Source organism: Talpa occidentalis, unplaced genomic scaffold (genome assembly GCF_014898055.3).
Source record: "Talpa occidentalis isolate TD23 unplaced genomic scaffold, MPIMG_talOcc4v2.1 talOcc4.10, whole genome shotgun sequence".
NCBI classification, from domain to species: domain Eukaryota; kingdom Metazoa; phylum Chordata; class Mammalia; order Eulipotyphla; family Talpidae; genus Talpa; species Talpa occidentalis.
In genome coordinates this window covers 89,530,924-89,547,700 of record NW_023600993.1, presented here as the reverse complement: position 1 = coordinate 89,547,700, position 16,777 = coordinate 89,530,924, and the positions used below count along the sequence as shown (strand labels likewise).

At 46.9% G+C, this 16,777-nt stretch overlaps 2 protein-coding genes across 2 annotated transcripts in view; one reads left to right on the top strand and one right to left on the bottom strand.

Annotated features, from left to right (window-relative positions):
* Positions 1–711: 711 nt before the first annotated feature.
* Positions 712–1,802, bottom strand: LOC119234807 (ubiquitin-conjugating enzyme E2 variant 2-like). Its single transcript, XM_037497837.2, is given in 2 exon segments — positions 712–1,709; positions 1,711–1,802. Coding segments are annotated over 2 exon segments (417 nt in total). The 5' UTR covers positions 1,785–1,802; the 3' UTR covers positions 712–1,366.
* A 999-nt stretch (positions 1,803–2,801) lies between these two features.
* The window catches only part of LOC119234755 (signal-regulatory protein beta-1-like), a 25,875-nt gene continuing 11,899 nt past the window's right edge, over positions 2,802–16,777 (top strand). Inside the window, exons 1-3 of the mRNA XM_054697365.1 lie at positions 2,802–2,914; positions 4,279–4,641; positions 8,573–8,944. Of these exons, the coding sequence (XP_054553340.1) occupies positions 2,845–2,914; positions 4,279–4,641; positions 8,573–8,944 (805 nt within the window). The 5' untranslated portion in view covers positions 2,802–2,844. The remainder of the gene's footprint in view (positions 2,915–4,278; positions 4,642–8,572; positions 8,945–16,777) is intronic.

Here is a 16,777-nt window from a genome sequence, read left to right as displayed (position 1 = left end):
AATTCATAATTTTAGAGTTTTCCCATGATGGTTTTATGAGTCTCTAGTTAGAGCTTTCTTTAACAATTTCAAGTCTGTGGATATAAAAAAGTATTGTCATTGTTTTCAATGACTCTTGGCTATGGTATAGGATTGTAACTGTTCAGAGCATCGACCTTATATTCAGCAAGAGCACAGGACACCGACTAGTACTATTGGTATGTTTTCTTTGGGGGTAACTCTTGTAACATTAACCTAATGATCAAAAATATGTTTTTACCTACATCAAAGGCACATATGCACATGGTTTGAAAGTCAAGTAGTTCCTCAAGTTCTAACAGGAAAACTGGACTCACCTAACCTCCCACAATTTCCACCCCCCAGAAGCAACTCTTTTCAATGCTTTCAACTGAGTGTTTTAGATTTTACTGCCGTATCTCAGAGAGAATACACTTGCATTGCCATGTTTTGATTTCTCTCTCTTAGGAATTATTGTCTCCCCACTAGAGGTGATGGAGATACACTGTTCAGTTACCCCAACCTCATACCTCTCACGTGCACACTTTCTGTCCTCACCACCTTGGTGTTACCCTTTATATTTTCTTTCTTTCTTTCTTTCTTTTTTTTTTTTTGAGGACACATTTCACATTTTATTTACATTTTAAGACTAACTTTAAAATCTCAAAATCACATATCCATATACCTATTTCCTTTTTGTTGATTTCACTTAAACTTAAATGCATGGTTTGTCAAACAAAGACTGTAAACAAATATTTACCATGTCTGTTACATGTAACACACAGGAACTGCTTTTAACAGAAATTGATCGACCTCTCCCCCACGACATTTTTTTTTATTATAAATACAAGTATCAAAACAATCCTGAACATATTTTTGATACTACTAGTAGTCAGCACCCACATCGCTTCAAAAATTAATACAATTTGTGACAATATTCATTATATCTGCTACTTTAGACAATTTAAACTGTATCTCTTTTTCTAAGCAAGATGGACAAAGCATGCTATTTAGCTTTTCCTTCTTGAGATTTTCACTTTTCAGAAATACACATGCTTCCAAAGCCATCCAATACTTCTAGTCATGCTTTCATCTTATAAACCTGAATTCAATTTTGAGCACTCTAGGTTTATGCTTCAATGACAAAGCCTTAACAAGAGAAAAAAAATTGTGCTGCATTTTTCCTCTTGTTACCTGAAAACAAAATGGGTGTACATATATTAATTATATTCTTTAAAATGTCCAGGTCATGTTTATCAGCTGGGATTCTTTTACTTAATGTGTGGGTATTTTGTATTGTGATATTTAATCAAGACATTAACATGAGTAGAAGGTTGTTGATTTAAGACAAGTTTAAGATCCACTAAAATTAATTATTGTATGTTTGTCCTTCTGGTGGCTGTGGAAGCTTCATATTTTCTTTGGACATCATTAGACGTCTTAGCTCTTGAAGTACAACTTTAATGCTATATGAATTTTGCCATTTTGCTAAGACTGGTATGCTCCGTGCATCCACCATTCCACTGGAATTATTTATTCCATTCATATTAATTTTGGTTACAAATCTAACTGATGGAGGAGCTTCTGGGTATTTAGGTCCACATTCTACTTTCAGGCTATATATTCTGTTTTCATAATTTGTCCTTGGTGGCCCAATAATCATGCCTGTCCACCTTGTAAGTGTCATATCTTCATCATCTTCAAGGCCCCAGTCCTTTTTGTCCTTCTTCAAGTTCTTCCTACAAGCGAAAATTACGAGGAACTTTAACTCCTGTGGAGACCGCCATCTTCTCCGGCAGCCCGACGCAGCCCCACCCTTTATGTTTTCTATGGCCCTTTTCAGTATATTGCCTGAAGGCATTACACTAGACCCAGTTAAGAGCAGACTCCCCCAAATGATTACATTGTACTCTTTGTGAGGTTTTAAAACTTGTATGAAGAGACTGATGGGAAATTCTGTTCACTGCCAGGAAATCCTCACCTAAGCTTCAGGGAGCCACAAGTACTTGAAACCCATGAACCTTAGCCAGTCAGCCTTGGCCAGTCCAGTCTCTTCCCAGACAGCTCGTGCTGGTCATCTGTAGTGATGACATCTCCGTGTTCTGGATGCTCAGTTACAGACCACTGCAGGCAAATGTCTTCTTAAACGCCTTTCCCTGTTCCTCACTATTGCAGTCCTCAGCAGGCCCTTGGACTGCGAGCAGCTCTTGGTGGAGGGACACAGACTGGCTACCAGCCCAGGCTCAGGCCTTTTACTGCTGTGAGTCCCAGCAGTAAAGCCAGCAGCAGTCAGGGGGACTGGTGGGTCCAAGAGGCAGGGGCAGGCATCCTGGAACTGGAGGAGCCTGCTCTGTCCAGGTGTGTGCTGGGAGCCCAGACTGCTCTGTGGAGAGGAACCCGGCCTGCGATGCAAGAGGAAGCTCGCATCACTGGGGAAATGCTGAGGTGTTGCCACACTTCCACTGTCATGTTGAGATAAGAGGGCTAGGGCCTGGGCACGAACTTGTGGGACACAGCTTGTATCCCTGTGGGTTTCCTTTTGCCTGGGACTCCTGATGGAGAATCATAGAGACCCCAAGAGGGGGTAACAAGCATGTGGAGAGTGCATAGGCCCTGAGGCAAGAGGCACTATTTCTATGAGGCTGCACAAGTCTATGAAAACATGTGAGAAACCCTTGACCTTGAAGCTTCCCCCCGACCCAGCTTCACAGTGGAAGTGTGGCAACACCTCATCATTTCGCCACTGATGTGAGCTTCCTCTTGTATCACACGTGGGGCTCCTCTCCACAGAGCAGAGTCTGGGCTCCCAGCACACACTCGGACAGAGCAGGCTCCTCCAGTTCCAGGATGCCTGCCCCTGCCTCATGGACCCACCAGTCTCCTTGCCTGCTGCTGGCTTTACTGCTGGGACTCACAGGTGAGCATGGCCGTGGGAAGAACCCCTCTCCCTGCCCTGGATGCCCGTTTAGCAGTGGAGTTTTAGGGCCTTCAGGTAAACAAAAGTAGCCCTCCCCCCCCCACCGCCCAACGGGCTACCACTGAGAGCCAAGGAGTAGATATTACTTGAGAGAACAGAATCAGGGATCTGAACAACTTTTTTCTTCATCTGTCACCTGTAACTGTTTTCAGAGACATCAAAAAAAGGCTGATGGTTTGACGAGTATATTGACTTGGCTGATCCTCTCAACTGTTTATAATGATGATTGTTGCCCCTGCGTTGCAGAAGGGGAAACTGAGGCAGAGAGCATAACTTGCCCAGTGCCATCTACCCAAGTCTGTGGAGAAGCCAGAATTGAAGCCTAGGGCCAAGAACTCCAGCATTCATTCTTTTTACCACGTTATGCTGTTGGCTACTCAGTGGAGGCTCTTGGAGAAAAGTTAGACATACGGAGTAAAAAACATAAGTTAGAGATTGGACAGACATCTAGGACAGACAAACAGGAGGTAAGACAGGGTTGAAATTCTGCTGTGTGTCCTGGCAAACTTTTGTTAATGATGAGTTCGATGGTTACTATGTACCAATATTTTTAATGAGCATTTAACATACACAAGCCTCAAAACCTACTCCTTGTATACTAGCAAGCCAGGACAGCTCTTCACATGTATTTGCAAATGTATGTATTTTGTGGTGTGTATATGTATGAAAGGCTGTGAGTTGTGTGCAGACACACAAACACTCCTGGGATTTTTGAAAAGGTTTTTTCCATTGTTTTCTTCCAGTCATTTCTCAGTCTGCATGAAGTGCGCATTGACAAAAGTTTAGTGTTCAGAGTCTCTCTACTCTCTTACTTCCTCTTTACTTCGCTAAAATTCCACCTTATCCTTCCCAAAACTATTAGACAAAAAATTCTTCTCCCTGGTTAAGATGAGTAGATTGTGTGCATTATTTTCTTGGAGTCTAACTCTCATGTGAGACACACACACCCATCACTTCACCACCAACCAATGGACTCAAGACTCTCGAGTCCATGAATGTAAAGGACTGAAATGCAACATCTCCTGAGACCACAAAGTGTCCAGCCAGTATTTGGTGTAGCATGACCCTTCCAGAGATGGCTCAGGCACTAACCCTGCCACCTCACCCTCCCTGTGCCTCAGTTTCCTCATTTGGAACAGCCTTACATTGCAGGTTCGTTGGGGGGGGGTTCCAGGTGTTGACACTCCCATGTGCTGAGCCCAGGAGCCCCCAAGGTAAGCACTTGATCAGCAGGTCCTTGTGATAGTGCTTGAGAAAGCCCGCAGGGTCACACAGGATGAACAAGGAACTGCTTTGCTTTCCAGCAGGAGCAGCCGGCGAGGAGGAGCTGCAGGTGATCCAGCCTGACAAGTCCATGTCAGTGGAAGCCGGAGAGACGGCCACTCTGCGCTGCACCCTGACCTCCCTGCTCCCTGTGGGGCCTGTTAAGTGGTTCAGGGGGTCAGGGCCAGGCAGGCAGTTAGTCTACAGTCTGCAAGGAAGAGAAGGCCCCTTCCCCCGAGTAACCAGTGTCTCAGATGTCACAATCAGAGACAACAAGGACTTTTCCATCCGCATCAGTAACATCACCCCAGCAGACACTGGGGCCTACTACTGTGTGAAGTTCCAGAAAGGGAGCCCTGACACAGAAGTGAAGTCGGGACCAGGCACGCAGGTCACCGTGAGTGGTGAGTACCGTGGGAGCCCCCGCCTGCGTGTGGCAGCAGGTCACTGTCACGCCCTCCTTTCTGTGAGCAACAGCTAAGAGTCAGGAGTGGTGGTGGGTGCTGATCTACATGGCCTGATTCACCCCCTTCTACAGACTGGGAGGTCGAGGCTGCATGGGTCATGCCAGTTGCTCAATGTCATGTGGCTGGGAAATAGGGGGTGAGATCTGGACCCCTAGACGACCCGTCTCCATATTTCAGGTGTCTGAAGAAAAGTTGCATTTTTTTTCCCCTTGCAAAAGTGCTTCCTGTGCTCCTCTGTCCATGTGAACAGGTTTTTGGGGTGTGCAGCTTCTGAACAACATGTGCTCCTGGAGGCCCTGGTCGCCCCACAGAGCTCACCACCCTCTGGGCCTGAAGAAGACACCCAGACACCCAGTTTAGGCCCCAGCTTCATTGCTGGGAAAAACCTCCCACCTCTACATTTAAACGGGGGCTGAGGTGGCTGCCAATGGGGGCTGGCATTCCCAGGGACCTTCTGCCTGACCCCAATGTGTCGCTGAGAAAATCTGTCCTCCTTCCTTCAAGTGCTGCCCCTTTCAGAAAGAGAAACCTTTATGAAAACACCTCAGATCTCATTTACATGTTGGTGTCTCTCCCCCAAACAGCTTCCTAGCAGGCCTGTGCCAAGAGGCAGAGAATCCCCATCAGTGATTTCAGCTGCTTTTCTGAATTGGGTTCTTCAGAGCAGCTGCAGGACTTGCTGCTTTCCTGGGTGTTTCCCCTACACACTTCCCTCCACCCCGCCCCCAATATGGGTGGTGACCAGGACGGGGACAGCAGCCACAGGAGCGGGTTGTCAGCACCTGCTGTGAACACGCCTGTGCTGGGCACACACCCTTACTCCTCTGCCCGGGTGGGGCTTTGATCACTTTGCACAGAAACGCACAAGAGGCTCAAGGATGCAGAACAGAGACTCGAAGTGGCCACTCACATCATCGGTCCACCAGCCATGTCAGCCACCCCTGCTGGTTTCCCAATCTCCGCTAAATCTCTCGTCCCTCCTGGCCTCTATACCCCCATGATCCTCAGGATCATCACTTCACATATCATGATCGTCATGATCATCACCTCACATACATTTGCAAATGCATGCTATGGTGTAGGTGCATGTATATACACGTGTGAGAAGTGTGCAAACACACACACAATCGTGGGATAGTGAAAACATTTTTTTCCATTATTCTCTCCAATTATTTCTCAGTCTGCATGAAGTGCACATTCACCAAAGTTTAGTGTTCAGAAGTTAGTGGTCTCCACTCTCTTCCTTCCTCTTCTGCTTCTCTAAAATTTCCCCTTCCCTTTCTTAAACTATTGGACAAAAAATTCTTCTCCCTTGGTAAGAGAGTAAAGTGTGTGCACAATTTTCTTGCAGTCCCGCTCTCGTGCTGCAAGGGGGTGAGGAGGAAAGAAGGGGATGAAAATACAGAGGTGAGGCTGCTCCTCTCATTGATAGCTCTGCCACCTTAGCCTCTGCCTGTTCAGGATACCCTGAAAAAGAAGGAATGTTCTGGCATTTCTCTGAGTCTCCATCTGTCCTTGCGCCCACATCTGGGTTTGCACCTCTCCCCATGCGCTGTCATCCAGCGTCCGTTCAGGCCTCAGGAAATCTGGGAGTGGAATTCTGTGCATTCCTCCTTGGAGGCCTCCCCCAGGCTGGATGGGCTGAGGAGACAAGAAGGGGGAGGTGCAGGTTCCTGAAGGATACAGAGCAATGATCCCCGTGTGTGATTCTAGCTGCACTCCTATCTCTGTCATCTATGTCCCCAGAAGCCTCTCAGCCTCAGGAAATCCAATTTGTGTTCGATTTCTTGAACCTTCACCATGTACCAGACACAGCAGGAAAGGCCTGGAGGTGTCAATCCTGTGACTCTTATCTCTGAGGGGCTAAATATCCCCCCTCCTTACAGATGGAATAACAGAAGCACAGAGAGTTTCAAGGTCACTCACCCTAACTGGTAGAGCTGCGATCTGAACTCACACGGTCTGACTGTAGAGTTCGCGGTTTAACCACCACCCTTCTAGGTTCTTTGTGACCTGTCTCCACCCCAGGAGATTTCTGCAGCCTCTGTGCGCAGGTGGGGGAAGGGAGAGTGAGGAAAAGAGCCAAGGGTGTGTACCTGAGCCTCTGGAAGAATTAGGGGCCTCAGGAGATGTAGAGACATAGACAGAGACACAATGTGAGCTGTGCTTTTCCATCCAAGCACCATGTCCAGGGGGCTTTGGCCACACAAGTCCAGCTTTCAGGGAAAAGGTGTGGGCAGTGATGTAAATGCAGGAAACAGAGACAGGGAAGTCACTTCCCCATCACGTGTCTCCCGCTGACTGTCTGACTTCCTTTCCCTCCCCCATGTCTCCCTCCAGGTTCTCATTTCTACCATTTTTGTCTAACCCACATCCGCAAAATCCTTCAACCGTCTGCTCCTCTGATTGATAGCTCTGCCACCTTAGCCTCTGCCTGTTTAGGATACCCTGAAAAAGAAGGAATGTTCTGGCATTTCTCTGGTGTCTCCAGAAACCAGCTGGTGCAGCTGCAGTGAAAGTGAACTGCAAGTCCTGCACCTGCAGGTAGATGACCATGAGCCACTCCTGACCCTGCAGCTCACGACCCAGGGTCACCACACGGCTACCCACCACAGTTCTTTTCTTTTGTTAACTGTGAGCTGTGCTTTTCCATCCAAGCACCATGTCCAGGGTGCTTTGGCCGTACAAGTCCAAACACAGGCTGAAGTCGGCTCCCTCCTTGCTGTCTTGCCCACTGGTTCCATCTCCACCTTCTAGAGCAAGTCCCCAGACGTGAGCCCCTTAGTCCAGTTTAAAGGCATGAACCACGTTGTCACCCTGTCTGACCACCATTTTTTTTGTGGCAAAACACACATCACATAAAATGCACCATTGAACCATTTTTTAGGTTATAATTCAGCGGCATCAAGTACATTCAAACATTTCAAACTGTCACCAGGATGCATGTCAGAATCTTTGCAACATTCTGGGAGAAAACTCTGTATGCATTAAACAATAAATTCCCTATTATCTTCCCTAGCAACCCAAGGTAAACCCTGATAACTACTTGTCTCTATGAGTTTGCCTATTCTACTTACTTCCTATAATTAGAACTGTGTATCTGTCCTTTTCTTTCTGGCTCCTTCATTTGGCAACATATTGTCAAGGTTTATCTATGTAAAAGGACATAAATGATATCATCCCTCTTTAGGGCTGAGTAATATTCCATTATTTATGGCACATTCTGTTTATGCCTTCATCTGTTAATGGAAATTCATTATTATAAGCCATTGACTCTTAGAAAACATTTATAGTATAATAGACACAAATATACCATGATCGTGGAATTGGAAAAAAGTCCAGGCTTGAGACTATGTTTTCCTTTTATTAAATACCTCGTTCACTGCTTATAGGGAGCTCAGCACCTCATGGTCATGCACGCACACAGGGATCACCCGTGTCATGAGCACATGATCTATGGAAGAGGTTGCTGGACCCACAGAGGTTCCGCTGTTCAATCCATCCTACAACACACCCACCACTTCCGCCCCCAACCAATGGTCTCAAGACTCTCGTGTCCATGAATGTAAAGGACTGAAATGCAACATCTCCTGAGACCACAAAGTGTCCAGCCAGTATTTGGTGTAGCATGACCCTTCCCGAGATGGCTCAGGCACTAACCCTGCCGCCTCACCCTCCCTGTGCCTCAGTGTCCTCATTAGGAACAGCCTCACATTACAGGTTCATTGTGGGGGTTCCATGTGTTGACACCTCCATGTGCTGAGCCCAGGGGCCCCGAGGTGAGCACTTGTCCACGGGTCCTGGTTATAAACCTTGACAAAGCCCACAGGGTCACACAGAATGAACAAGGAACTGCTTTGCTTTCCAGCAGGAGCAGCCGGCGAGGAGGAGCTGCAGGTGATCCAGCCTGACAAGTCCGTGTTGGTGGCAGCCGGAGAGACGGTCACTCTGCGCTGCTCCCTGACCTCCCTGCTCCCTGTGGGGACAGTCAGGTGGTTCAGGGGGTCGGGACCAGGCCGGCAGTTAGTCTACAGTTTCAGAGGAGGAGCAAAAGACGAAGGCCCCTTCCCCCGAGTAACCAGTGTCTCAGATGTCACAATCAGAGACAACAAGGACTTTTCCATTCGCATCAGTAACATCACCCCAGCAGACACTGGGGCCTACTACTGTGTGAAGTTCCAGAAAGGGAGCCCTGACACAGAGCTTAAGTCGGGACCAGGCACGCAGGTCACCGTGAGTGGTGAGTACCGTGGGGGCCCCCCGCCCGCATGTGGCAGCAGGTCACTGTCTCACCCTCCTTTCTGTGAGCAACAGCTAAGAGTCAGGTGTGGATGTGGGTGCTGGTCTACATGGCTTGATTCACCCCCTTCTACAGATCAGGGAGGTTGAGGCTGCATGGATCATGCCAGTTGTTTAAGATCATGTGGCTGGGTCATATGGGGTGAGGTTGGAACCCCAGACTCCATGGCTGCACATTTCAGGTGTCTGAAGTACACCTGACAAAAGTGCTTCCTTGTGCTCCTCTGTCCATGTGAACAACTTTTTTGGGGTGTGCTGCTTCTGAACAACATGTGCTCATGGAGGCCCTGTTGCCCCACAGAACTGACCTCCCTCTGGTCCTGAGGAAGACACCCAGACACCCTGTTCAAGCACCAGCTTCATTGCTGGGAAAACCTCCCACCTCTACATTAAACGGGAGCTGGGGTGGGTGTCAATAGGGGTTGACATCCCCAGGGACCTTCCCCCTGACCCCAAAATGTCGCTGAGAAAATCTGTCCTCCTTCCTTCAAAGTGCTGCAGCTTTCAGAGAGAGAAACCCTCCTGAAAACACCTCGAATCTCATTTATGTGTTGATTTTGGTTCCTCACTGAGATTCTTCAGAGCAGCTGCAGGACTTGCCACTATCTTTTGTGTGTCCCCTACACTCTTCCTCCACCCCAACCCCAGACAGTCTCAGGTGGGTGGTGACCAGGACTGGGACAGCAGCCACAGGAGCTGGTTGTCAGCACCTGCTGTGAACCCGCCCATGCTGGGCACATCCTCACTCCTCTGCCCGGGTGGGGCTTTGATCACTTTGCACAGAAACACACACAGAGGCTCAAGGATGCAGAGCAGAGACCAAGTGGTCACTCACATGACCTGTCCAGCAGCCATGTCAGCCACCCCTGCTGCTTTCCCAATCTCCACTAAATCTCTCGTCCCTCCCGGTCTCTACACCCCCATGATCATCATGACCATCACTTCACATGTATTTGGAAATGCATGCTGTGGCGTATGTGCATGTATGTACAGGTGTGAGAAGTGTGCAGACACACACAATTAATGGATATTTGAAAAGTTTTTTTTCCCATTGTTTTCTCCAAACATTTCTCAGTCTGCATGAAGTGCACATTCACCAAAGTTTAGTGTTCAGAGTCTGTCCACTCTCTTCCTTCCTCTTCTTCTCTAAAATTTCCCCTTCCCTTCCCTAAACTGTTAGGCAAAAATTCTTCTCCCTTGGTAAGAGAGTAAAGTGTGTGCATGATTTTCTTGGAGTCCTGCCCTCGTGCTGCAAGGGGGTGAGGAGGAAAGAAGGGGATGGAAACACAGAGCCTCACCTAGACCGTCTCCATCTGTCCTTGCGCCCACATCTGGGTTTGCACCTCTCCCCATGCGCTGTCATCCAGCGTCCGTTCAGGCCTCAGGAAATCTGGGAGTGGAATTCTGTGCGTTCCTCCTTGGAGGCCTCCTCCAGGCTGGATGGGCTGAGGAGACAAGAAGGGGGAGGTGCAGGTTCCTGAAGGATACAGAGCAATGATCCCCGTGTGTGATTCTAGCTGCACTCCTATCTCTGTCATCTATGTCCCCAGAAGCCTCTCAGCCTCAGGAAATCCGATGAGTAAAATCATTTCAATTTCTTGAACCCTCACCATGTACCAGACACAGCGGGAAAGGCCTGGAGGTGTCATCTCCTGTGACCATTATCTCTGAGGCAGCGAACTTATCCCTCTCCTTACAGATGGAATAACAGAAGCACAGAATGGGTCAGATCACTTACCCTAACTAGTAGAGCTGCGATTTGTTCTCACACAGTCTGACTAGAGTTCCCGGGTTAACCACCACCCTTCTCGGTTCTGTGTGACCCGTCTCCTCCCAGGAGCTTTCTGCAGCCTCTGTGCGCAGGTGGGGGAAGGGAGAGTGAGGGAAAGAGGGTTTGTGACTTTCTTCTCTGGGTTCTTCCTCTTCCTGGAAGCTGTTTGCGTATTAGACCAAGTCATCTCCAGGGGAAACTCCCGGGATTACTCCTCAAAATAGACACTGGGGTCTCCGGGAGGTGCAAAAGTCTCCTCTGTGTCAGGCGCTGTTACGGGCAGGAGAGGTGAGTTGCAAAAGGAAAGAGACAAGGTCGCTGCCCTCTTGGGGTTATGTCTCAGTGGGAGAAATGACAGCAGACAATAGACACGCTAGGTAAGTCCAAGACACGGTGTGTTAGGGTCTGACCTGTGTGAAGGGCACAGAATGAAAGTATCCCAGGTAGGAGAACTGCCAGTATCTGGAGCAGGATGGATTTTTTTAAAGGACAGTGTGGGTGGCATCTCTGAGAGAGAAACTTGAGCAAAGGTTAAAAGGAGGTGTGGGATGAGCCTGTGGATTTTGGGGGAAGAGCCCTCCTGACAGGGAGCAGCACGGGCAGAGGCCCTGCGTGGAGGCTTTTCTGTTCTGTTCAAGGATGTGGGCTCCCGTGAGTGGTGCCACTGCAAAGTCAGAGAGAGACGTGATGATCTGACATTAGCTTTAGTCATTCTAGCACTGGACAGAAAATCAACTAGAACATTTAAGAGGTTACTACATGGAGAAAAAAATAACACCGGAGCACAAAGCTGCTGCTGTAGAGACCAGCGATGTCAGACCTTACACACATGATGGAGCAGCAACAGATTCTCTGACCCCCAGTATTTGGAAGGGAGAGAAAGAGCCAAGTTGCGGACCGAGCCTCTGGAAGAATTAGGGGCCTTAGGAGACGCAGAGACATAGACAGAGACACAATGTGAGCTGTGCTTTTCCATCCAAGCACCATGTCCGGTGCTTTTGCCATACAATTCCAAACAGGCTGAAGTCGGTTCCCTCCTTGCTGTCTTGCCCGTAAGTTCCATTTCCACCTTGTAGAGCAAGTCCCCAGTCTTGAGGCCCTTAGTCCAGTTCAAAGGCATGAACCAGGTTGTCACCTTGTCTGACCACCATTTTTTTATTGTGGCAAAACACACATCACATAAAATGCACCATTGAACCATTTTTTAGGTTATAATTCAGCGGCATCAAGTACATTCAAACATTTCAAACTGTCACCAGGATGCATGTCAGAATCTTTGCAACATTCTGGGAGAAAACTCTGTATGCATTAAACAATAAATTCCCTATTATCTTCCCTAGCAACCCAAGGTAAACCCTGATAACTACTTGTCTCTATGAATTTGCCTATTCTACTTACTTCCTATAATTAGAACTGTGTATCTGTCCTTTTCTTTCTGGCTCCTTCATTTGGCAACATATTGTCAAGGTTTATCTATGTAAAAGGACATAAATGATATCATCCCTCTTTAGGGCTGAGTAATATTCCATTATTTATGGCACATTCTGTTTATGCCTTCATCTGTTAATGGAAATTCATTATTATAAGCCATTGACTCTTAGAAAACATTTATAGTATAATAGACACAAATATACCATGATCGTGGAATTGGAAAAAAGTCCAGGCTTGAGACTATGTTTTCCTTTTATTAAATACCTCGTTCACTGCTTATAGGGAGCTCAGCACCTCATGCTCATGCAAGCACACAGGGATCACCCCTGTCATGAGCACATGATCTATGGAAGAGGTTGCTGGACCCACAGAGGTTCTCGCTGTTCAATCCATCCTACAACACAACCACCACTTCCGTCACCAACCAATGGTCTCAAGACTCTCGTGTCCATGAATGTAAAGGACTGAAATGCAACATCTCCTGAGACCACAAAGTGTCCAGCCAGTATTTGGTGTAGCATGACCCTTCCAGAGATGGCTCAGGTACCAAACCTGCCGCCTCACCCTCCCTGTGCCTCAGTGTCCTCATTAGGAATAACCTCACATTACAGGTTCGTTGTGGGGGTTCCATGTGTTGACACCCCCATGTGCTGAGCCCAGGGACCCCCAAGGTGAGAACTTGTCAGCGGGTCCTTGTGATAGTGCTTGAGAAAGCCTGCAGGGTCACTCAGGATGAACAAAGAACTACTTTGCTTTCCTGTAGGAGCTGCCAGCGAGGAGGAGCTGCAGGTGATGCAGCCTGACAAGTCCGTGTCGGTGGCAGCCGGAGAGACGGCCACTCTGCGCTGCACCCTCACCTCCCTGCTCCCTGTGGGGCCTGTTAAGTGGTTCAGGGGGTCGGGTCCAGGCCGGCAGTTAGTCTACAGTTTCAGAGGAGGAGCAGAAGAAGGCCCCTTCCCCCGGGTAACCCATGTGTCAGATGTCACAATCAGAGAAAACAAGGACTTTTCCATCCGCATCAGTAACATCACCCCAGCAGACACTGGGGCCTACTACTGTGTGAAGTTCCAGAAAGGGAGCCCTGACACAGAAGTGAAGTCGGGACCAGGCACGCAGATCACCGTGAGTGGTGAGTACTGTGGGGGCCCCCCGCCCGCGTGTGGCAGCAGGTCACTGTCACGCCCTCCTTTCTGTGAGCAACAGCTAAGAGTCAGGTGTGGTGGTGGGTGCTGGTCTACATGGCTTGATTCACCCCTTCTACAGACCAGGGATGTCGAGGCAGCACAGGCCAGTTGCTCAAGGTCATGTGGCTGGGAAATAGGGGGTGAGCTCTGGAACCCACACTACCTGGCTCCACATTTCAGGTGTCAGAAGAAAAGTTGCATTTTTCTCCCCCTGACAAAAGTGCTTCCTTGTGCTCCTCTGTCCATGTGAACAAGTTTTTGGGGTGTGCTGCTTCTGAGCAACATGTGCTCATGGAGGCCCTATTGCCCCACAGAGCTTACCTCACTGGGGTTGGATTCCTACCCTCTAGCCCCAAGGAAGATGCCCAGACACCCCGTTTATGTCCCAGCTTCATTTCTGGGAAAACCTCCCACCTCTAAACATTTAAACAGGAGCTGAGGTGGCTGCCAACAGGGGCTGACTCCCATCTGCCTGACTCCCAAGATATCCCTGAAAGTCTGTCTTCCCTCCGTTCAAAGTGCTAAAGCTTTCTGGAAAGAGAAATCTTCATGAAAACACTCGGATCTCAATTATGTGTTAATGTCGTTCCCAAACAGCTTCCTAGCGGGCCTATAACAACAAATCAGAGAATCACCATCAGTGGCTTCACTGCTTTTCTCACTGGGATTCTTCAGAGCAGCTGCAGGACGTGTCACTTCTGTCACTTTCCTGGGTGTGTCCCCTACACGTGTGCTTCGGTACTTCTGCCTGTTCTGCTCCCCGCTCTGGCTCTGGTGAATTCTCTCACCCTCCCGCCCTTCTGACTGTACCCAGTGCTTGTATAAATAAATAAATAAATACATCTTTAAAAATATATATGCTTTGACTCAATAACAAGCATGCCTTTATCTCATCCCGTGTAGCCCTTTAAGGACATTATATAACTGAGGTGTGATAATTTCAAGTAAGTTGAGAATTCCTGAGGTGACATTTCAACTAGGAGCGGGTTCAAGAGGGGCCCTCTGTGTGGCTGATCCACCCGTGACTGAGGACGCATCCAATGCATTCGTAAAAAGAAGCCATCTGGATAAAGGTGAACATTCAGAGAAAAGAAAGACTCCATGTAACATCCTCACTCACACGACAGTGGACTCTCACACGAAGTGAGCCCCACGTGAGCAGAGGGAGGGGATGACAGGCATCAAGCAGAAATACTGAAATGGGGATTCTAGAGACATTTTCAAATTCTGTGACAAGTCTGTTCTTTAAAAGATAAAAATAATAATTAATGAAAACCTTTAACTAGACTCAACAAGAAATAGGAGAAGGACTCAAGTAATTACAATATAAATGGAAGAGGAGAAATTACAAGAGGAACCACAGAAACACAGAGGCACATGGAGACTGTGCCTACACATACCAGCTTCACATAACACAGATTGGACAACCAAGATGAAAGAGATATATTCCTGCAAGCACACAGCCTATCTTGACTGAACTCTCAAGAAGTTTTCATACATATGTACTGAGATCACAGGTTGAATACACATTATTCTATTCTGAAATATGGAAGGATTTCTCTATAATTATTCATGTTCTGGTCTATCTTTGCAAAATACTAATATCATGTTCTTTTTTTTTTAAGATGTATTGATTTATGCATATAAGAGCTGGGTACAGGCCAGAGATGCCGGGAGGTTGAGAGGATCCACCAGAGACAGAGTGGGGAACAGAACAGGCTGAAACACACTGCTGAGGGGGCAGCAAGTGAGGCAGGAGAGGTCTGCTGCACCATGTGGGCTGCTTCCTGGCCTGCTGGGGATCGAACTTGTGCTGCAGAGGCTGCGGATTTCTTCATAGTGCTGTGCTTAACCCCTTGCGCCATGAGCCAGTCTTCCCAATATCGTGTTCTTTTGATCCTTTGTAGAAACACTACCCTGAATTTGGTGTTTCATATCCTCAGATATGACTGTGCTTTTATAACATAGATACACATACTTAAGCAATATTTAATATTACTTTGCATATTCTAAATGTTTTATAAATGCAATTATCCAGTTTACAGCACTCAGGACGTTCTCCTATAGTTTATTCCTTAACACAGCTTGTGGGATTTATTCATCTTGATCCATGTAACTCCAGTGATTGATTTTTCCACTATTCTGTAGTCTTCAATAGAAGACTATGCCACGCTTTATTAATTCTTCTCATTCTGGATATTGAAACTTTACCTGGTGCTTTGAAGTACAACTTCCCACTAAGACTCTTATCTTGGTGACCTCCCCCCATCCGGGACAGCAACCCTCGCCCTTCTAACGTGGCCTGCAAAGCTGCATGTTGTGTCATTTGGGGGCCTGGTTGTGCAAAACAGTTTTCATTTTCTGATCAAGTGTTGCTTTTTTAATTCATGGTTTTGATCTAGCTACACTGATATTGTGTGTTTGTGTGTGTGTGTGTGTGTGCAAGTGGTAGTCATGTTATAATTTATTACCAAGACTCACTGATTGTCACAGCCACCTTCACTTTATATCAAGTTTCCATATACTTGTGTGGTTCTTCCTATGAGATCTTTTTCCACTGAGCTTCTCATCTCTAAGTCAAAGCTACATGGACAAGAATAAGTCCATGTAATAAGTTTTGAAACCATTTTGAGCAAAGTTTCCCACCTTTTCTTATTTAAAACTATCATGACTCTTTGGGTCCAAGTGATCTTAGGATCATGTTGTCAAGTTTCTTGAAAAACCCTTTTAGAATTATTATTTGAGCACATTGAATTTACATATTATTTTAGTCAACTGACATCTTTCCAGGATTGAGTTTTCCCATTCATGACATTCATCTATTTTGGTTTTGCTTTGATGACTTTTAATTCATAAATTTAGAGATGTCCCATGATGGTTTGATGAGTCTCTGGTTAGAGCTAACTTTAACAAGTTATTTCCAGCCTGTGGACATAAAAAAGTATTATTACTGTTTTCAATGATTCTTGACGGTGGTATAGGATTATAATTGTGTTCGAGTGTTGATCTTATATCCAGCAAGAACACAGGACACCTACTAGTACTGTTAGTATGTTTTCTTTGGGGGTAACCATTATAACATTAACCTAATGATCGAAAATCAATATTTACCTACATCAGAGGTACATATGCACATGGCTTGAAAGTCAAGTAGTTCCACAAGTTCTAATAGGAAAGCTGGGGTCACCTAACCTCACACCATTTCCTCCTCCCAGAAGTAACTCTTTTCAATCAAAATCAACAAAAAACTATGAACCAGAGACATTTTTAGGGGGGCGGGGGCGGGAGGGGAGGGATTGGGGTCAGAATGGGGGGGGGCTGCAATTGTATGGGGAATATAAAAATAAAATTTATTATTTAAAAAAAAAAAGAAGTAACTCTTTTCAAT